This window comes from Dama dama, chromosome 13 (assembly GCF_033118175.1).
Source record: "Dama dama isolate Ldn47 chromosome 13, ASM3311817v1, whole genome shotgun sequence".
NCBI classification, from domain to species: domain Eukaryota; kingdom Metazoa; phylum Chordata; class Mammalia; order Artiodactyla; family Cervidae; genus Dama; species Dama dama.
The window spans coordinates 27785924-27808446 of record NC_083693.1 but is presented as its reverse complement, the minus strand read 5'-3'; the positions used below and the strand labels follow the sequence as shown (position 1 = coordinate 27808446).

The following is a 22523-nucleotide window of genomic DNA, read 5'->3' as shown; positions in this document are numbered from 1 at the left end:
TGGAGAATCTTATTTAGAATTCTTAGTCACAAGTGTTGCTGGTTCATAATGTGTGTGTTTAGTTGCTCAGGCGTGTCTGACTCTTTGTGACCCCTTGGACATAGCTCGCCAGGCTCCTCTGTCCATGGGATTCTCCAGGCAAGAATACTGGAGTGGGTTGTCATTTCCTTCTCCAGGGGATCTTCCTGACTCAGGGATCAAACCCACATCTCCTGCATTGGCAGGCAGATTCTTTACCCCTGAGCTGCCAGGGAAGTCTTAGAGGGTTGTTACAGTGTGTGATTGGGCTATTATATGCACAATCTTTAAACAGCGCCAGCCCAGAGTGAGGACCACTGGGCGTGTGAGCTCCTATCATTACTACCACCTGCAATACCTCAATGACCCCAGCCAGGCATCGAGTCCCTACTATGAGCCAAGAACTTGTTTTGGGGCACATGCACTAATTCATCTTGATCCTCCAAGTTGCTCTTTAAGCCTTCTGCTTTTGACTTCTGTGGTTTGAATGCACGGACTGAGACCCAGAGAGGTTCAGTAACTTTTTCAGGAAGGATCATCCAATTCGGGAGGGCCAGAGCCACCCAGCATCTAGCCCGATGGTCTGACTCCAGAGTCTGGGCTATTTACCAGTAAGCCAGCAGTTCTCACACTTAAGCCTGAGTCAGTATCACCTGGAGTGCTTGATACAACCCTGTGAGTACCCGCCTCAGCAGCTTTGGGGTGGCGGTCCTGAGAATGTGCATTTGCAAGTCCACACTGATGCTCATGCTGCTGGTCTGGGGACCACACTTGGAAAATCTCTGCCTGCCTGACAGGATGTGGCTTTGCAGAGTGGTGCAGTTGGGACGTGATGAGGGTCTCCATCACACGGCTGACTGGGGGGCTCCCTGCAGTGGCAGCTGCCTGTGCAAACTCCATCTTAGAAGCTGATCTGTTACCCAGTTCCTCAGATGTTTTTTGTGACTGAGTCTCCTGGCCAGAGGAAAAGGCCCTGAGTACCAGAGGCATGTATTTGTCCTCTGGGCTCTGCAAGATGCTGGGCAGGCAGCATCTTCAGCTCCTTATTTCCGCAGTCTGTGGTCCGGGAAGGGGAGGAACAGGGAGGGGGAGGGAATCTGAGCTGCTCTGGTTCAGAGAAGCCCAAAGCCCGCAGGCCATTGTCAGCAAAGTCACCTCTGTTCCGCCCTGGCCACTCCAGAGAGTGGTCTCAGTTAGCCATTTGTCCCTAATCGATGACACGGTGCTCCAAGCTCCTAGAAAATCTCCAAGCTCCTCCAGAGGACCACTCCTCAGGCAGCCAGGAGTGTGGCCTTAGGCACAGAGCCACAGGCACAATCGTTTCTCCCAGACTGTGGCTCTGGCCCACTGTTGCCACGCGCCTGTCTGCCTCCTGCCTCTCCCAGCCCAGCACCACCCTCCCCGCCCTCACCCTGGGGACCCTTCCACTCGCCATGCTCCCCAGTCCCAGCCTGGGATCACACTCGTTGGTTTGGAGGCTGTATTTCTATCCCCTTGTTCTTTCTCTGCTTCCTTTCCGCAGGTCCATTTCTTGGACCTCCTTCACTGACTCTCACTTTTTCCTTCATCCTCCAGGGTCTCCAGACATGGAGTTCCAAAAGCCTTCCTTACTGGAGGGAGTCCCCATGGGAGTTTCCCTAAAACAATCTCCAGGTGGTAAACCTGGGTCCCATGCTTAGAAATCCTGCTAAGGAGAGGGGCCAGGGGTGGGGGTAGGGGAAGCAGACAGATTCATCCTGCAAATTCAGGAGGCACTTTGATCCAATTTGTTCATTTCCATCAATTTCCAGTGTGATGACAGCCCCTCTCCAGGCTTCTCAGTGGCATCTCCCCATTGGCGATCCTCCACCAAATTGCAGGTGGGGATGGCTAAGTCTCCTTCCTAGCTATGAACAATGACATTTGTTCCTAGGAGCCTTTATAGGAATTGCTTAGCTCCTGACAGAGTGTCTCTTTGCATCCTTATTTTCTTATATATGTTTGATCGTCCAGCCTTTCCAGACAGTAGGATTTGATAGGTACTCCCAGGTGGCTCAGTGGTAAAGGATCCACCTGCCAGAGCAGGAGATGCCAGAGACATGAGTTCGATTCTTGTGTTGGAAAGATCCCCTGGAAGAGGAAATGACAACCCACTCCAGTATTCTTCCCCGAGAAATCCCATGGGCAGAGGATCCTGGCGGGCTAAAGTCCATGGGGTCCCAAAGAGTCAGACACGACTGACTGACTGAGCATACATGTAAAGTAAACTCACTGGGGAAGCAAAACTTCACTAGATCAGTGGTTCTTGAAGTAAACTTCCCAAACCAACAACATCAGCATCCCTTGGGAGCTGCCTGGAAATGCAAATTTTTGGCCTGAGTCAGAATCTCTGGAGGGAGGTGGAGCCTGGCTGTCTGGTTTACAAGCCTCCGGGTGATGCTGATACCCAGAGCTGGAAAACCTCTCTGCAGATGCTTTCCTCAAATCCACACCTGGCCTGTGTTTCTTCAAGCGCTCGTCTTGAAGGAGGGTTGAGATGCCATGTCAGCCTAATCCTATTTCTGTATAAAAAGGCCCAAAGCAACTTTCTGCTCACAATTTTAAGAGAGCCATGTTGTTGTTCAACCGCTAACTCGTGTCTGACTCTTTGTGATCCCATGAATTGCAGCACACCAGGCTTCCTTGTCCCTCACTGCCTCCCAGAGTTTGCTCAAAGTCGTGTCCATTGAGCCAATGATGTGATTCAACCATTGCATCCTTTGTCACCATCTTCTCCTCCTGCCCTCAGTACTTCCCAACATCAGGGTCTTTTCCAGTGAGTCAGCTCTTTGTATCAGGTGTCATAAGTATTGGAGCTTCAGCTTCAGCATCAGTCCTTCCAGTGAATATTCAGGTTTGATTTCCTTTAGGATTGACTGGTTTGATTTCCTTGCTGTCCAAGGGACTCTCATACATTTCCGTTAAATCCCACGAGTAGATCTCGGAATGAGGACAGGTGACTGGCCTGGCTACCAGGTAATTAGCAGGAAAGTGCTTTCTGCATCTTGAAGAGCAGCATGGCCTTCCTGCCCCTGCCTGTCTCCCTCCCCAGCTGCCTCCCTTGGACTCAGGTTTCCCTGGTCCTGACAGCATCTCCTGTAGATGCCCAGGCAGAGCCTGTACCAGACTCACCTCTAGCTCCCTCTTCCCTCAACAGTCCCTGCTTCACTCTTAGTCTCTACAGTAGTCATCCCTCAGTATCATCTAGGGGATTGGTTCCCAGACTCTGGCCATATTCCAAACTCCGAGGATGCTCAGCTCCTTTATGTGAAACAGCATAGCACCGTCTGCCCTCGGTATGAGCGAGTTCTGCATCCACTGATTCAACCAGCCGTGAATTCCATCCATGGTTGGTTGAATTCATGGATGTGGAGCCTGAGGATGCAGAGGGCAGACTATGATCTCTGTTTCTAGGTTTTCTCACAGATGTTCTCTGCATCTTTGTTTTTCTCCTGCCACGACAGCTCTGGAGTAAAGAGTGGGTGTGATGTTTTGGGCCCCAGCACCACATCATCCCTCGTGGACTGGAGCCTCTCTTGGGGTGGTGGTGCTCCCCAGCCAGGCCAGCCTGCTCTGCCCCTGAGCAGGTCACTGCTGGAAACGCCCACACCTGCCAGGCTGTGGCCGCTAGGCTGTGCCTGCCCAGGGCTCCAGTGACTGCTCACATACTTCAAGGCAATTAGCTTTTTGTTAATTTGTCTGAAAAGAAACTCCCAGGGAGTAAATCCCCCAGAATAGTCTTGGTGACACTCGAGGTCCGATATGAAGCAGCCAAGTGAAGGGACGAAACTGGCTTTAAGGCCTTTTCTGGGGTTTTGTTGTTGTTTCATCACTAAGTCATGACCAACTCTTTGTGACCGATGGACTGTAGCCCACCGGGCTCCTCTGTCCATGGGATTCCTCAGGCAAGAATACTGGAGTGGGTTGCTGTTTCCTCCTCCAGGGGAGCTTCCTGACACAAGGATCGAAGCTGAGTCTCCTGCACTGCAGACGGATTCTTTACTGTCTGAGCCACCGGGGAACACATCCTAATATTTTCGACTTTGAGGGCCTTCGGTCTCTGTCACAGCAGCTCAACCCTGCCGCTCTAGTGCAGACCTGCGTTTGTTTTCTTCTGCTGGTGTAACAAGTTGCTGTGGACTTGGTGTAAAGACAAAGTGATTTTCTTACACTCTGGGTTACAGATCCCACACGGGTCTCCCTGGGCTAAATTCAAAGTGTTGCCAAGGCCAGGTTCCCTTCTGGGGCCTCTCGGGGCGAATCCATTTCACTGCATCTTCCAGCTGCTTGAGGTCGTGTGCATGTCTTGGCTTTTGACCCCCTCCCCCCATTACATCCCTCTGTGCTTTCTTCCGTGTCTCATCCCTCTTGACCTCTCTGCCCCCCTCTTCCACCTTTAAGGACCTCTGTGGTTACTCTGGGGCCACAGGATAATTAAAGGTAATTTCCTCATCTCAATTCATACTGTTAATCACATCTGCAAAGTCGTTTTTGCCCTAGAAGCCGATGTATTTACAGATCCCGCGGTTGAGGCCATGGACATCTTGGAAGATCTTTATCCCACCTGGACCATAGACATAGCACACGCATGCTTACTTCCTCAGTTGTGTCCAACTCTTTGTACCCCCATGGATTGTAGCCCACCAGTCTTATGGGATTCTCTAGGCAAGAATACTGGAGTGGGTAGCCATTCTCTTCTCCAGGGGATCTTCCCAACCCAAGGATGGAACCTGGGTCTCCTGCATTGCAGATGGGTTCTTTACCATTTGAGATACCAGAGGAAGCCACAATGTGCAAATAAATGGACATGCTGTCTTATAATAAAACTTTATTTACAAAAGCAGAGTGCTGGCCCACAGGCCATAGCTTGCTGACCTTGGCACTCAATGATTAATGAATCTGCATCCAATTCTAACATGTGATTTTCCCCGCCATCAAGCAATTCTGGGTCACCAGCTGGGGGTCTCACAATTCAACTCAATTCTGACATCATCTACCCCGAAATAGCATCAGACTACACAGATTAAGGGCTCGGTCCCACCAGACCACCCTCCACTGCAGATGGTAATTGCAAGTCCAGGTTGTCACCTGGGTTTCTGAGCAACTGGCTAGAAATCAGAGGTTCCATGACCCACTCCTTGGGGTTGATCAATTTGCTAGTGCGGCTCCCAGAACTCAAGAAACTCTTTACTCTCTAGATCAGTAGTGTATTGCAAAGGACATTAAAGGATACAAGCCAACAGCCAGATGGGGACTTCCCTGGTGGTCTAGTGGCTACGACTTCACACTTCCAGTGCAGGGGAGCTGGGTTCAATCCTTGGTCAGGGAACTAGAGCCCATATACTACAACTAAGTTCACATGCCTCAACTAATGATCCTGCCTGCCACAACTAAGATCTGGTGCAGCCAAATAAATAACTATTTTTTTAAAAAAATCAACAGCTGGATAAAGACACACAAAGAACAAAGTCCTAAACAAGGGAACCTCTGTCCCCATGGAGTTTGTAGCTTGACACGGTGACACATAGATATATTCTGGTTTACCAACCCCAAATCCTATCCTTCTGGGGTTTTATGGGGACTTCATTACATCATTGACCATTGGTGATTGATTTCCTCTCCCCTCACTGGAGATCAGGGGTGGGACTAAAAGTTCCAGCCCTCTATTCATAGCTGATTCCCCTGACAACCAGATGCACATCTGTAGGGGATTTCTAAAGTCACTTCACTCTCTGAAGCAATTTCAGGAACTGGGGACAGGAGACTGAGTCTTATAAAAAAAGATGCTCCTGTTTATCTATCCTTAAAGAAATTCCAAGGGTTTTGGGAGCTCTGTGTCAGGAACTGTGGGTAAGGACCAGGCATATACTTCTTATTATGACCATCATTTCTCTCATCAGCAGTCCCTAGTCTTTTTGGCACCAGAGAAGGGTTTCGTGGAAGACAGTTTCTCCCACAGACCGGAGGTTGAGGGGGATGGTTTCAGGGTGATTCAAGCCCATTACATTTATTGTGCACTTTATTTCTATGATTATTGCTTCAACTCTGCCTCAGATCATTAGGTATTAGACCCTGGAGTTTGGGGACCCCAGCTCTAAGTATATTTTGTGCAGTGATCATTTTTGCCTGACATTTCATGAAGAAGGTTCTGGGATCCAGTGAGTTTCAGAGGGGCTTCCCAGGTGGCTCAGTGGTAGAGAATCCACCTGCCAATGCAGGACACCTGGGTTCAATCCCTGGGTTGGGAAGATCCCCTGGAGAAGGAAATGGCAACCCACTGCAGTATTCTTGCCTGGAGAATCCCATGGACAGAGGAGCCTGATGGGCCACAGTCCATGGGACTGCCAAGAGTTGGACATGATGGAGCAACTAAACAAGAACAAGAGCAAGTTTGAGAGACTCAGTGGGTCAGATCCTTAACTCGGTAAAAGTTCTGAGAAGTTCTGCAGTAAATAAGCCTGTTTAATTTCATTTAGTGTCACATTTTTCAAACAACATGAAGTTTTTGGCTTTGTAATACATATTAGCATACAGAAGACCTTGGCTTCCCAGGAATGTTCTCTGGGAAACCCAGGGTTTAGCTCAGCCCCAGGCCTTGTGGACAAGCTGCCTCCAGTCTCCTGATCTCAGGTCAAGACACCAGTCATGTCACTTGAGATTTGATTAGAGAAAGCATTTTGGCTTCATTAAAGTTCATTAAATGAGCCATCCAGTGTAATTTAGCTGAATAAAAATGGCTCAAATGACTTTAACCCACACCCCCCTTTTACAGCAATTTAATTGAGGGAAAAGCAAATATATCAACGACATAGAAAATACTCCTTGGCCTTCAAGAGGAACACTGGGTGGCAGCATCTGCTTCCTTGTCACAGGGGCTGGATTTTAGGGGGTTGGCTCAAGGGGGACCCCTCGGGGGTCGGCAGCAGCCTTAGTGATGAGATGGCTCGGAGCTTCCTTCCTTCAAGGAGGCTGAGGGCAGCCACCCTCACTGTGCCCCACAGTGGGCAGCAGGCATCTCTGGTGTGGGACTGGTGTGTGCAAAGTCCCATGTTCAAGATCATGAAGTGTAAGCTCCCTGGTCCTGTGAGAAGCTCCCTGGTTCTGCGAGAAGTTCCCTGGTTCTGGGAGAAGCTCCCTGGTTCTGCCAGCCTCCTCCTTCTCTGTGGTCTGTTCCTTTTTAGCAAACTCGCTGTAGGGTTGGTGCTGCAGCGGACTTTCTTGGACTTTTCCTCCACATCCATCAGGGATTTCAAATGAATCTTGGTGTGGCCTAGAAGATGAGGGAGTTGACTGTCTTCAACAAGACTACAGAGATAATTCTTTCATGGAAAAAGTTAGAAAGGCAGAGACAGATCAGGGGTGTGGGGTCTTCAGGAAGGAAGAACTGTCTCTTTCACAAGCTGCATTCGTGGATGGAGGAAGTCAGAAGTACATCGTGATGATGTTTTCAAGCCACAGCCCCCCAGAGCTTATGAGAGTAGAAGAGGGTAGCCCTTTTTTATTCTCTGGGTGGCCACGCCTGATGCTTTGAGCTCGTTGTTCAGTCACTCAGTCGTTTCTGACTCTTTGCAACCCCATGGACTGCAGCACGCCTGGCTTCCCTGTCCTTCACTATCTCCCAGAGTTGGCTCAAAATCATGTCCATTAAGTCGATGATGCCATCCAACTGTCTCATTCTCTGTCACTCTCTTCTCCTTCTGCCCTCAAACTTTCCCAGCATCAGGGTCTTTTCCAATGAGTTAGCTCTTTGCATCAGGTGGCCAAAATCTTGGAGCTTTGTACAATTCTTAGAATAATGCTTTCTGCGAGCAGCAGGGTGAATCCTCTAGGAAAAGTCGGTGACTGCGGCATTCACAATTGGGATGCCATCTGAGGACACTCCTGGGTCTCTCTGCTCTCTTGTAACCATCTTTTGCAAGAGGAGACTAGCATATGCCCGGGGCAGGAGCTGACCAAGCAGACAGGCCCCAGATTGCATCTTCGTGGCTGACCCTGATTGGGAAGCTGGTTTCCTGGGGTGATGAAACAGGCACAGAGAGGGAGGGACTGAAAATCAAGACTTGGACGCTTTCAGAGATCACAGCTGGGCAGCCAACTCTGCTGTCAGGACCTTGGGGGCAAAAGAGGGGCTGAGGATAGGTGTGCTCGTCTGCTAGGGCTGCCATAACAAACGCTGCAGACTGGGTGGCTTCAACAGCAGAAATGATGACTTCTTCACAGTTCTGGAGGCTGGAAGTCCAAGATTAAGGTGTCAGCAGGGTTCCTCTCCTCTGAGGCCTCTTGCCTCAGCTTGTAGATGCTGAGTTTTTCTCCTGGTGTCTTCTCATCATCTGCCTCCGTGCATGTCTGTGTCCTAATCTCTTCTTATAAGGACACCAACCATGTTGGATTAGGGTTCATGTCAATGGCCTCCTTTAGCTTTAATTACTTTTTTTTCAAAAATGAAAAAAACAGTATTTACTTTAGTATCTACTGCCATACATTACATTCCCAAATTTCAAAAAAATGAGGTTGTAGACAGATGAAGTATGAGAAACCTAGCAAAGTGAGTCCATAACATCATATTCAATGATGAAACACTGGATGGTTTTCTTCTAGGTTTAGTAACAAGGAAAATAAGCTGTCTTACTTCTCCTACTCAACATCACACTGAAAACCTTAGCTAGTACAATAAGTCAAGAAAAAGGAAAATCAATTGGGTTGGGGGAGGAGCACCCAGGGTTTAATGCAGACTGTGAAAAATGTATCCGCTGGTAGGCCAGGAGGCACTTCCAAAGTCAGCCGCACCCTTAAACTGGGAAGTCCACTGAGACTTCCCTCTTCAGCATCGCTTTGTGGGTGGGAATTAATGTCTCCTTCTCACTGTCAGCCCCCCAGTTGTCTCGGGGTGTTTGGGGAACAGACCTATTCACCTGGTTGGCTTCTTTTCACTGCAGAGTCCATCTTTTTTTTTTTTTTTCAAACCAGAGGAACATTGCTTTACAATGCTTGTTAGTTTCTGATGTACAACAACATGGATCAGCCACGTGTTTGCTAAGCTGCTTCAGTTGTGTCCGACTCTTTGCGACCCTGTGGACTGTAGCCCACCAGGCTCCTCTGTCCATGGGATTCTCCAGGCAAGGATACTGGAGTGGGTTGCCGTGCCCTCCTCTGGGGGATCTTCCTGACCTAGGGAAAGAACCCGCATCTCTTAAGTCTCCTTTGGCAGGAGGGCTCTTTACCACTAGCACCACTTGTGAATCAGCCATAAGTATACACATATCACCTCCCTCCCACCCCCATCCCACCCCTCCAGGCTGTCACAGAGCACTGGGCTGAGGCCCCTGTGTTATACAGCCGCTTCCCGCCAGCTATCTGTTTTACTTATGGTAGTGCATATGTGGGGCTTGCCAGGTGGCGCTAATGGTAAAGAACCTGCCTGCCAATACAGGACACTTGGGTTCCATCCCTGGATCGGGCTGATCCCCTGGAGAAGGAAATGGCAACCCACTCCAGTATTCTTGCCTGGAGAATTCCATCGACAGAGGAGCCTGGCAGACTGTAGTCCATGGGGTTGCGAAAGAGCTGGACGTGACTGAAGCGGCTGAGCAGTGGTCAGTTCAGTTTAATCACTCAGTCATGCCCCTGTGCACCCACAGTGCACATATTGTCAATCCCAGTCTCCCAGTTAGCGCCCCCTCCTTCCCTAGCTGTGTCCTTCTCTACATTTTGGGGTCCGTGTTGAGTGACCCTTCTGTTGGATGGTAGGGTTCCCAGGGTAGAGGGTGACATCCTCCCGAATCTTGGGGCTCCATCCTGCTGCGGTTGGGCGCCCCCTTTATGAGGGTCAGGGAACTGCTTACCCTCCTAAGGTTCCCTCTGTTCACCACGGGGCTGGTGCTGGAGGGGCCTCCTCAGCCCGTCTCCTCCTCAGGGTCGGATCTGGCCGTCCGTGCATCTGGGCCTTGTTTCCTGAGCGCCCAGGAGCTGCCTCATCGCATTCGTTGCTCTGGGCCCCAGAGCCGGGGCTGTGAGAGCAGCTATAGTGCAGGATAAAATTAATGGCTTTGTTTGGTAGTCTCAGATGAGGGACACGGGGCAAGGTCATAGAGCTTGATTTTGGGAAAGTGTTTGATGCATCATCTCGTAATATCTTGCTCACCAAATTAATTCCAGTGGTCAGGTGACTTGGAAACTGGCCATGGACTCGAGCAAAAGTCAGAGACAGGTGATAATGGATCTGTGAGGGAGGAGGCTCGGGGGCTGCTATGCAGCTCAGAGGCAGGATGGTTCTTAATTAAACCTTTGTCTGATGAGTGGGGTAACCGGCCCATCAATAACTGATGACAGGTGAATACAGGCGAGGCATCAGCTAGAAGGAAAAGCAGGGGCAGTGGGTGGTTAAGTGGGTGGTAAGTCAGTTAAAACTCTTTGCCTCATCTTTCCAATCTGCCCAGCGCCACGAGCACTTATAGATGCCTCCGAGGGCAGGATGGCCAGAGGCGCGCCCTGCTGGCCTTGTTGGGGGTGAATATACTTGTGCTTTGTGTGCTTGCTTGCCTCTGGGCTGGATGCTTCTATTGTGTGTCTCTGGCAGGCCGCTGCGTACGGTTGCCTAGGTTGTGTACACGGCTCTCCCCCCGGGACTTGTGCAGCACCGTGTTTTTCTCTCTGGGGACGTGCACTGTGCTGTGTGTATGTGGACCTGGGCATTTACAAGTCTGTGTGTTGGTTGCAAATGTTCCTAGGTATGTCGTTCTGTTGCCTGTTGCCGGAGTCTTTACGTTAAGACTGCTCAGAGCTGTTCAACTTTGATTGGCAGCCTCTGAACCCCAGTTTCCTCATCTATTGCATGCAGATCATAGCAATACCTGCCTGGTACAGTTGCTGTAAAATATTAAATGAAATCATGAAAGCAAAAGTGAGTAACCGAGTTGTTGTCATTGTTATTTTGTTGCTAAGCTGTGTCTAATTCTTCTGCGACCCCATGGACTATAGCCCACCAGGCTCCTCTGTCCGTGGGGTTTTCCAGGCAAGAATACTGGAGTGGGCTGGCATTTCCTTCTCTGGGATCTTCCCAACCTGGGGATAAAACCCAGTCTCCTGCATTGGCAGGTGGGTTCTTTACCACTGAGTCAGTGCGGAAGCCCTGAGTAGCAGAGTAGCTGGTAATGAGGAAGCCCTTGGTGAATGCAGATTTTGGTCATGGAGATGATGTGGGGAGGTAGGAGGAGGGCAGAGAGGAAGAGGATCTGGACCCCAGAAGGTGAAGGTGGCTTGTGGACCATCGAGGAGGAGGAAGGGGAGAGGGCAGTCATGGACAGAGCCCTTGAGTCCTGCCATGGCCGTTCCATTTGGCCAAAGAACTGAAGGAATGCAAGGGGCTCTTTCTCCTCCAGGTGGGGCTTGGTGGGTGGGGGAGGCCTGGGGGGGAGCTACAGAGGGGACACCCCTGGGAGAGTGGGAGCCCACCTCCCCTGTACCCGATCTCCCCCACCCTTCCCCCCTCTAACTTGTAATAAGGAGATAATGCCATTTCTTATTCTTTATTTGCCCAGAATGCCTGTTATTTTCTTTCTTTCAGAATCCAATTTTCTCTTGACATTTCTGCCTAATGTAGCAAAACTTGACCTTTGTGAAAGGACAGTGCTGGCAGCCTGCTCCCTGCCTCGGGCCCCCCAAGAACTCCTGGCTGTTCCTCCCTCAGAGACGGGCGAGGGTCCCCACTTTACCTGGACTGCTGCTGGGTCCCCGCCACCTCCTTCCTGTGGGGCGGGGGTGGGGCGTGTTTCCCAGGGCGCAGTGAACCTGGGGTTCCCGGCTGCTGCCCCTCACGGCAGCCGCTGCTCAGCTTTAGAACCAGGGACTGTTCCAGGCTGCGCTGGAGTCGGGGAGAGAGCTCCAGGCCCCTGGGCATTGTCTGACTTCTACTGCCACTGGTGCTGTTGTGCATAAACTGGCAACAAGATGCTGGTGCATAAACTCACCTTTATGGAGACATCAGAGCAGCTGATGGTAATGGAGATATGTAGGGTGGTACCCAATCCTGTTATTCTTGACCCCGAGCTTCAGCTTCAGGTCCACTCCCTGGTGTAAGGTCATGACTCTGATGGGCATAGATGTCGGATCACCTACTCCTCCCTTCCGAGCAGGAGATGCTCTGCTGGGAGCTGGGCGCCTGGGTGTCCTTACATGGTTGCCATGCAGTTCTTCTGTCCCCCTTTCCTTCCAATTCACTGGGGGAATGAGCTGGATTGTAGGAAAAAGATTTGCCATTGTTAGGGGTCTTGTGAAGCTGAGCATGCGGACGGGTTAAGGTTTATAGGCTTTTTTTTTTATTGGGGTACTGTATTGGGGCACTATTACAACAGCTAAGGCATGGAAGCAACCTAAGTATTCAATGGCAGATGAATGGGTAAAGATGTGCTACATATACATGATGGAATATTACTCAGTCATTAAAAGGAGGTTTATAGGCTTTTGGTGAGAGGCTGTGTTGTTATTCACGCCAGCATTCCACAGCCCTGCAGAGAGGAAGTTAGTGACAGTGTGGGGATATAAGGGGCCCTCCTAAAGAGGGCCAAGGAGAGAGTGCTGGGGGTGGGGGAGAGAGTGTGACAGTAAGTTTGGGGTATACCTCCCTGGAGACCTTCCCTTGGTCCCCGGTCCCTTACACCCCAAGAATGGGGTCTTCCTCCCCCACACAGTCATGGGCCGTCACCAAGATAGTGTTAGCTGCTCAGTCGTGTCTGCCTCTTTGTGACCCCATGGACTGTAGCCCACCAGTCTCCTCTGCCTTCTCCAGGGAAGAATACTGGAGTGGGTTGCCATTTCCTTCTCCAGGGGATATTCCTGAGCCAGGGATCCAACCCAGGTCTCCTGCACTGCAGGCAGATTCTTTACCCCCAGAGAAGCCCAAGTCACCAGATGCCTCACATGCGAGGGGGAAGCCCTGTTCTGTAGCTTGTCCTTGGCTTTGAATATCTGCTCCTCCGATAAGCCATGGTTACCCTCTGTGACCTCACCCAGGATGAGCTTCTCCTATGGGCTTCAGACCCACACATCCAACAGGCTGTCTCATGCCTCTCTGTGGACATCAAACAGGCATCTCAGACTTAGTGTCTGCAGGGGGAAGGTCTTGATCTCCACACCACTCTCCAGCTGGGACCCTTCTGCAGCCTTGGGCTCGTTAAATGACAGCACCACTCTCCTGGGCATTCAAGTCTCCCTCCGGGCCTGATCCAACCCCACAGGGATTCTGGCAGCTCCCCCTCACCACCTAGCTTGAATTCTTCAGCTTAATCATCTCTGCGCTCTCTTCTTGCCTGGAATATGGCAGCATCTCCTAACTGCTTTGATGGCTTCCAGTCTTGGGTTCCTGTTTTTAAAGATGCTAGTTAGATTATGCCATGTCCCTACTTAACACCGTTTGGTGCTCTCCCATTGTTCTTTACAGTAAAATCCAGATGCCTTACTTTGGCCCAAAAGGTGGGTGTGGCATGGCCCCTTCTGGGTGCTTATTCTATTTCTATTTTTAAAATTTTTTGACCAAATGGCATGGGGATCTTAGTTGCCTGACTGACAAGGGATCAAACCAGCAACCCCTGCCTTGGAAGTGCAGCGTTTTAACCGCTGGACTGCCGGGGAAGTCTCCCTCCTGTTTATCCTAGACCACACTTCTCCTACTTCCTTTCTCATGGCCTCCTTTCTGGCCCCCTTATCCCTCTCAGGGCCTCACACCTGATGTTCCCACTGCCTGGGACACACCTTCCCTGGCACTTGGCTCAGTCTCACTCCTCTTGTCTCAGCTCCAGTGTCCCCTCTCAGAGGGCCTTTATGGAAGCCTTTGACTTGTGGAATGTTCAGAATGCTTGTTTATGGTGATTATTTCATAGATATATATTATCTTAAACTCATCAAGACACATATATATATATATAACATGGACAAAATTTTTTGGTAAGTCAACTATACCTTAATAGTTAAAAAAAAAAAGGGAGGGATAAATTAGAAGTTTTGGACTAGCAGATACAAGCTGCTGTATCTAAAATGGATGAGCAGTAAGGTCTTACACACTTCTAACATAGCCCCGTCTCTCTTCCCCATCAGTTTTTTGCCCCACTTTGCTTAGACCCTTTATTCTACTCAGCACAAGCTGCAGTTCTCTTGCTTATTCATTTGTAACTTGAACATATGTTCCCAAGAGACCTTATCTGTTGTCCACCCCCTCGTTCCTTAGTGGAGCCTATATTTGGCTGTGAACAAATATTTGTTATAGAAGTCCTTTAAATATAGGTGCACTTGTAAGTCTATGCATATGTGTATAAACAGGAGTCTGTGTTTGCATTTGTTACCAACATGTTTGATAGACATAGATATGCACGTGCTTGTGCGTGTGGATAGGTATTTACCTAAGTGCAGTCTTTACTGCTCTCCTTTCTCATCACTAGATGAGTCCACAGTTCCTGGGGTACCACTTTGACTCTAACTGTCTCCAGCTGCTGTCTTGAAGGACTGTGATCACATCAAAAGTTGTTTGTTGAGCCTGGCAAAGTAATAACCGTGGGTGTGTTTCTTCTTTTATTCAGAAGACTAATGACTGCTCCTTTCCCCTGTACATCCTAATGAGAACAATTAAATAGCCATTAGGAGGAGAACAGAAGTGTGAACCAAAAGGCTGATGTCTTGATCATCGATGGGCAGGGTTGCTGGGGGAGGGACTGGCTTGAAGGAATTATAGGTGTGGAGTTTTTTTGACTTGTGTGAATGTTAAGAATGTTTGTTGGTAACAATAGCCTTACTTATGCAGGGTGAAGAAGTCCCAGGTATCTATAGTACAGGGTAGGGCATAGTTACCCACTCCAGTGTTCTTGCCTGGAGAATCCCAGGGACGGGGGAGCCTGGTGGGCTGCCATCTGTGGGATCGCACAGAGTCGGACACGACTGAAGCGACTTAGCAGCAGCAGCAGCAGCAGGGCATAGTTAACAATACAATATTGTACACTTACAACTTCGGGAAAGGGCACGTGTTCTATTAAATATTATTATCAAAGAAAAGGGAGGGGAGAAACTTTTAGAGGTGCCAATTAAGTTTATGGCATTGTTTATGGCGATCATTTCATATGTATATCTATATTATCTTAAACTCATCAAACATATAAATATGTGCAGCTCTTTTGGTAAGTCAACTATGCCTCAGTGATAAAAAAAAGGGAGGAGGGATAAATTAAGAGTTTGGGATTAGCAGATACAAACTACTGTATGTAAAATGGATAAGCAATAGGTCCTACTATGTAGCACAGGGAATTATATTCAGTTACCTATATAAACCACAATGGAAAATAATATGAAAAAGAATGTATTTTTCTGTAACAATCACTTCACTGTACAGCAGAAATTAATTCAACATTGTAAATCAACTGTACTTCATTAAAAAAAATACTTGCTGGTTTGTATACGCTCTACCCTGAGGATTCTCTGTCCTCCTGAAAGAGGGTGGGCTTAAAAAGGTGAAATTTTATTGTGGTGAGGGGATAGCAGAGAATGATCAAGAAAATTTTATTAATTTATTTATTTCATTTGATCTGTAAAGCCTTTTCTTTAAAAGGTCTCAGCATCTTCTCCAGACATGATCTGTAGCCTTGACTACTGGCAGATGTGCTGTTAGCCGAATGGAACAAAGGAGAAGAACAACATGAGATGTTGTTCTCATGAGATGAGCCAGGCTCTCATGAGATGACCATGCTTACTACACAGTGCAAGACTTATTCCAGATCGTCCTCTGATTTTCTTTATTTGTCCATCTTGCAGAAACCTGTCAAGTAACCGGCTCACCACGCTCTCGTGGCAGCTCTTCCAGACGCTGAGTCTTCGGGAATTGTAAGTTCAGTTTCGAAAACTGTCCAAATTGGTGGAGTGGTGGTCAGAGATCGGGTGAAGCCACTGGAAGCTGGGGCATATATACACCTGAAGAGGTTTTTAGGGTGGATGACATGGGTGTACCATGTTCAGTGAGAGGGAGTCACCCCATTCCTTGATTTCTGGTGCTCTTTCTGGGCATAGTACATTTCAGAAGATAGGAATCTCATCTCTTAGCAGGATGTAGTTTTGTGACCTGTTAGTAATTAGTTAATAACAGTATTGAATTTGTAATAATAAAGAGAGTTAGTTTATAATAAACAACATTTGTAATATATAAATAGATTATTAGGTGTGCTTTCGTTTATATGACCTCTGATTTATCATCACTAGTGTCAATCAAGGTAGGTATTATTATGCTTCCCATAAAAATGGTATCTCCACCCTTTAAGATGAGGGTGTTTTAGCTCCAGAAAGGCATGTGAGACATAGTCAAGATCACCTTGCTAGGGACTGGCAGAACTAAGACTTGAACACAAGCCTTTAATTTCAGATTGCATGTCTTTTCCACTTCTCATGATCTTCTCTCAGCCTATTTGGCTTGAGTATGGGCATCCTGGAGGGACAAAGCCCATATATTTATTCACTCCGCCTGTGGACCTAAGTTTAGCCTTGCTGCATTCCGAGACTGATCAGTGTGCTCCTACCCCAGCTAGCCATTTTTCACAAACACATATTGGATGGATGAGTGAAAACTTGTGACCACTGCTGGAGAAAATAACTCATGTTGTTGTGTGAGTCATCAGGGTCAGCTCTGTGCATGAAGGACAGCATATTATGTTGAGAGAACAAATCAAGGAATAAATTGCAAAGGAACTGAGACATGGATGGAATTAGGGACTCAGGGTTCCAGAGACACTGCTCACGTGTCTCCTCTTCTACTTGGTGACTCCAATCCAAATTCACTGAATACAGATTGCTTTCCTATCCTTTACCAAGAGGCAATGAATGACCTTGGATCCCTGCCCGTGCTGTTGGCCTTTCAACTTGTTCTCCCTCCAGCTGGTTAAGACCTGAGTTCAAGGATGAGTCATAACCTTTTCTGACCCAGTTGGTCAGGAGGGAGAATATGTACATTGCCATGACAGTCCAGTATATACCCTACTCATCCTCTACTAGGTGTCTACGTGATGGTGAAAGAGGCCATTCCAGGGATGGGAAGGGCAGAGAGGGTCTCTTTGACAGTGTTGGAGGGTTTAGGATAAGACCGCTTTCCTACCTTAGGACTTTGCCCTTCCCACTAGCCTTCTCCTCTGCTACAAGCATAATAGCTGTAGTGATCAGCGTTCATACATGGCTACCATATATCAGGTCATATATGGCTACCCTCCACATGTACATCAATAAAAACTTCTTCCTGAGCTTGAAAAAAAGGTAAATATATACTCACATGTGTTCATGCTAAATCGATTCAGTTGTGTCTGACTCTGCTACCCTATGGACTGTAGTCCACCAGGCTCCTCTGTCCATGGGATTCTCCAGGCGGGAATAATGGAGTGGGTGGCAATGCCCTCCTTCAGGGGATCTTCCCAATCCAGGAATTGAACCCGCGTCTCCTGTGTCTTCTGCGTCGCCAGGCAGGTTCTTTACCACTAGTGCCACCTGGGAAGCCCAAATATATACTTATTAGTTTGTAAAGCACAGAGAAACTGGACAGTGTCACAGAGACATCTCAGCATCAGATTGGTCCACCTGATGCACTTGTGTTCATTCCCATCTTTGTAGGTAGACAAGAAGTTAAAGGTAAATGAACATGACTGCTTTGATCACCACTAATGCTGATTTCTGAGATCTTACTTTGTTGCAGGCTCTGTGCCAAGCAATCTATCGAGTTATGTATGTTATTTAATCCTTATAACAATTCTATCAGGTCAGAATGACTACTATCACTTCACCTTTGGGGACCCTGGGGGGTACTTAGCAAGGTTAAGTATCTTGGTTAAGGTCACCTGTTAGCCGAATGGCAGCATATGAACTCAAGATCTTGACTATTATGCTCAGCCATCTGCTAACTTTTTCAGTCTTTTTTCAGTCCAGGTGTGTTAGTCACTTAATCATGTCTGACTCTTTGTGACCCCATGGACTATAGCCTGCCAGGCTCCTCTGTCCATGGGATTCTCCAGGCAAGAAAACTGGAGTGGATAGCCATTCCCTTCTCCAGGGGATCTTCCCGACCCAGGGATTGAACCCAGGTCTCTCCCATTGCAGGCAGATTCTTAACCGTCAGAGCTACCAGGGAAGTGCTTCCAATCCAAGGATGGATCCATCCTATGATAATTTTCAAACAAATGTGTGATTACAGTTTTTCCTTACCTTGCTTTAAAACTGACCAGGGGCCCTGCCCTAAAGGATCTGGTTGGGGGCTCTCTTTCTTGTGAGTCTTTCATTTAGTTCTCCCAAGAACCCCGCCCTTTCATCTATGGGAGTCCAGGGACCGCACCTCTCCAGGGTGCATCTTGGTCTGCTATTGTTGGAATTATTGAAACAACGTTCAGTGCTCCTTCTAAAAGTCATTGGCTGCTAAATCAATGGTGTGCTGCCCCCATGACCTGTTTCTTGGAGTTTTAGAAACAGTTGTTCCATGGATATATATTTAAAGAAAATGTCAGATTTCTCCCAGAGGCTCATGGGACTCTGCATTCATCTTTGCCCGGGATCAATACACCAGTGAGCTGGCTGTGACTTATGGCGGAATGAAGACGTTCCCTCCAGGGCGAGTCACTGTGGGAGAAGCACCATGTCCACGGAGTATTTTATTTCTGTCATATTGTTAAATAAGAAAAGAATTATATTGGAAAATAAAGAAACCCCTCTCTGAGGGAGCGGTCGCCTCATAGGGGTCTATTTTTTTTTTTTGAGGAAGAATTGAATGTTGAGAGTGGAAAATTTATCTCTTGGCTGGAGGGGCCGCCTGTTGGCTCTTAGCTGTGGCTGTGATTAAAATCCAAACAATCCCAGTTCCTGGCAAATGGAAGAGGGGGTCGTATTTTCTTGTCTGACTTCCTGATTAGTCCACATGGCGCCATCTGCCATGAGCCATGTAGACTGCCAGGGTCTGCCCAATGGAGCCTGCGGGCTGGGGTGTGGGGAAGGGTGGGGTAGTTCCAGGAAGAAAGACTGTTGGCACTGGAGGAGATGGCTCTGTGAGCTGGGGTGGCCAGATCCTCTCGAGGGTAGAGGTGTGAGGCTTCCAGCGACCTTCCGCAGGAACAGAAGGATCAAACTGGGGCTTTCGACAGCTTCTTAGCACATTTTATTCCTTCATGGGGGATCTCTGCCTGCCCCAACCAGCCCTTCCTCTGATCCTTGATAGAGCAATGAATGCTGTTGGGATTCCCCGTCAGAAGGCTGAGTGTGTATGGCTTTTCCAATAGCAGAGAAGGAGAAAGAAGAGACATATATTGAATCTCTAATGTGTATGAGGGCTTCCCCTGTGGCTCGGCAGTAAAGAATCCGCCTGCCTATGCAGGAGGCGCTGAGATGTGGTTCAGTCCCCGGGTTGGGAAGATCCCCTGGAGGAGGAAATGGCAACTCACTCCAGTATTCTTGCCTAGAAAATCCCATGGACAGAGGAGCCTGGTGGGCTACAGTCCATAGGATCACAAAGAGTAGACAAGACTGAGCGACTAAACAACAACAATGGATAAGAGGTCCAGTCTTATCCCAGGGAACAACCCCATAGTGGGGTGGGGATGTCCTTATCTTCCAGTTTGACAGATGAGGGTTGGAGGCCTGGCCAAGTGAAATAGCTGATCCAACATCACAAGTAATGGGAATTAGTACTGTGATTATTAGCATTGCTACCACCCAGGTATGCACTTTTCAAAGACCAGCTCTTTTTTGACCCAACAGCCCCATAGCCCACATGCTTTGCATCTCCTTCCAGAGGCCACTCTCAACATGGCAGCTCCCCTTGGAATCAACAGGGGGGAGAAATGGAATCCAAAGGGGGAAAAAATTCCAAACAAGTTAGCATCTCAGGGCCCTTGCCATATGCCAGACACTTCCTTTACTCATTTCTCATTTACTTTTGTGCGATGAAGGGTATGGTCTTGGCTGAGCATCAAGCCCATCGCTTCTCACCGGTCCGGGCTGTTTGTTTTTCTTACTGATAAAAACTGGAAGAATCTTTCGAGAGTTGCAGCAGAGTAGCCAGCCGTCTTCCCATGGCATGGGTTTGGAGAGGTTTGAGTTGGTGTTGCGCAGTGCTCGCTGAAGTTTCTGGTTTTGGCAAGATGCTGTCTTCCCGTTACCAAGAAGATGGGAACTGTCCGTTGAGAAAGCCGAGGGAGAATCAAAGAGATTGCCTCTGAGGTAAAGAATGAATTAGAAAGAAAAGAAGCTTGGATTCTGAATCCCATGATACAATTTAGGCAAAGGCGAGAGGCACCAGAGGATATAAACTCACAGTACAGAAACCCTTCAGAAATACCCTAAGGACCATTAGTGTATCTCCAACAGGCTTCTCTTAATACCCTGCACGCACAGAGCAGACATGATTAAAACAGATTGGAATATTTCATTTTCTTAAAGCACAGTGATAATTATGTCTGGTATAATCTGCAGATTTAATAGACTTGGTAAAATATTAACTTGGTTTCGGGGATGGTTTTGTGCTGATCCTGGCACTTTCCCTCTCCCAGTGCTGGCCCTGACTGCTTGCCACAGCTCTTCAAGTCACTAAACAAGCTGGTTAAGGGGTTTCCTGGTTGCTCAGTGGTTAAGAAGCCGCCTGCCAGTGCAGGAGACTTGGGTTCCATCCTTGGTCCGGGAAGATCCCATATGCCTTGGAGCAGCTAAGCCCGTGTGCCACAACTACTGAGCCTGTGAGCCGCAGCCCCTGAAGCCTGAGCAGTCTAGAGCCCCTGCTCCACCGCAAGAGAAGCCACCACAATGAGAAGCCCACACACAGCAACCAGACAGTAGACCCCACTCACTGCACAGAGAAAAACCTGTGCAGCAACGAAGACCCGGCACAGCCTAAATAAATAAAAAAGCTTCTCAGGTGACTCAGTGGTAGAGAATCTGCCTGCAGTGCAGGAGACCTGAGTTCAGTTCTTGGGTCGGGAAGATCCCCTGGAAAAAGAAATGGTAACCCACTCAGATATTCTTGCCTGGGAAATCCCATGGACAGAGGAGCCTGGTGGACTATAGTCCATGAGGTCTCAAAAGAATTAGACATGACTTAGTGACTAAGCAACCAACAACAGCAAAATAAGTAAATAAACAATCAGACTAATAATACTGTTATTATAATAATAACCTGACCTCTTTATCGCCCCTATAACTTCAGGAAGCATGTTAACATAGATCATCACTAATCCTCACAATAACTGTGAGGAAGGAAGATTGAACCCACTTACTCCCTTTTGTAGAAGTTAAAACAGAGCCTTGCAGAATGAAGTTACTTATTGTCTTCATATCCTAGGGCTACCTTAACATGTTTCCACAAATTTGGTGGCTTTGAACAAAAGAAAATGATTTTCTCCCTGTTCTGGAGCCCAGAAGTCCAAAATCAAAGTGTCAGCAGGATACACACACTGCAGAGGCTCTAGGAAGAGCCCTTCCTTGCCTTTTCCAGTGTCTAGTGGCCTCTGGTGGTCCTCGGCTTGTGGTAGCACCACTCCAGTCTCTGCCTCCATCTGCACGTGGCCATCTTCCCCATCTCTTTGTCTTTGATCTTTCCCTCCCTCCCCCCTCTTTCTTTGGCTGCACAACATGGCTTGTGAAATGTCCCTGAGCAGGGATTGAACTCATGCTCCCTGCAGTGACCACTGGGGAAGTCCTTTCCCTCCTTCCTCTTCTTTGGATACCGGTCCTTGGGTTTATGGTCCACTGTATTCCAGGATAATCTCATTTATGATTTCACTTTATATCTGCAAAGACTCTGTTTTCATAAAGGTCACATTCACAACGACTGGGACTTAAGGCTTTGGTCGAGGAGGAGACACTCTTCAGTCTACTGTGGCCCCCCAAGTTGACACAGCTGGCTCAACTCAGATCTTCGGGTACATTTTTTATGATCGGGTTGTTGGCATCTTCAGGTGCCCTTTGGGCACATTTTCTCCTGTGACAACAGATTTGGGTCTCTGCCCCATTTTCCACTACCTGGCACCAGGATTGCCACCCACAGCACTGATACTGCGGAGGGGAGAAGAAAACCAGAGTGATGGCTGGCGGGGAATCAGTGTTTTCTAAACACCCAGTCTTGGCGTTGGCTGTTCAGCCAAGTGTCTGTGTGCACAGACTCAGATGAGGCTGAGTTAATCTGCAGGAAGCCCCAGGGGCCCTGCAATTAGGCCCCGGGCCATCTTGGGGCAAGGGCTGGGTGTTGGTAATCTGTGCTCCGAAGCAGCTGCTTCTGTATTATTCATGGGGCTGCCTGCATTATTGATGGAACCCGGGAAGGCTGGTTTTAGGCTCCAGGAGTCTGTCCCTGAAGCCCTGGCTGAAGGCTCCACTGCTCCAGGCCGGACTGGATGGGAGAACAGACTGCATCATTTAGACCCAGGACTTGCCCTTCTTTGCTTCTGGTCCATTTCACTGATTTTTTGTTTTTTTAAAAAATAATTTTATTAATTAATTTATTT

The 22523-nt window shown here is 48.3% G+C and overlaps 1 protein-coding gene across 5 annotated transcripts in view; it reads left to right on the top strand.

Moving 5' to 3' along the window:
* Nucleotides 1-22523, top strand: part of NTRK3 (neurotrophic receptor tyrosine kinase 3) — a 409774-nt gene that overhangs the window by 101967 nt on the left and 285284 nt on the right. For all 5 annotated transcript variants that reach the window (XM_061158653.1, XM_061158655.1, XM_061158654.1 and 2 more), the window contains exon 5: nt 15826-15894. In XM_061158653.1, the coding sequence (XP_061014636.1) occupies nt 15826-15894 (69 nt within the window). The remainder of the gene's footprint in view (nt 1-15825; nt 15895-22523) is intronic.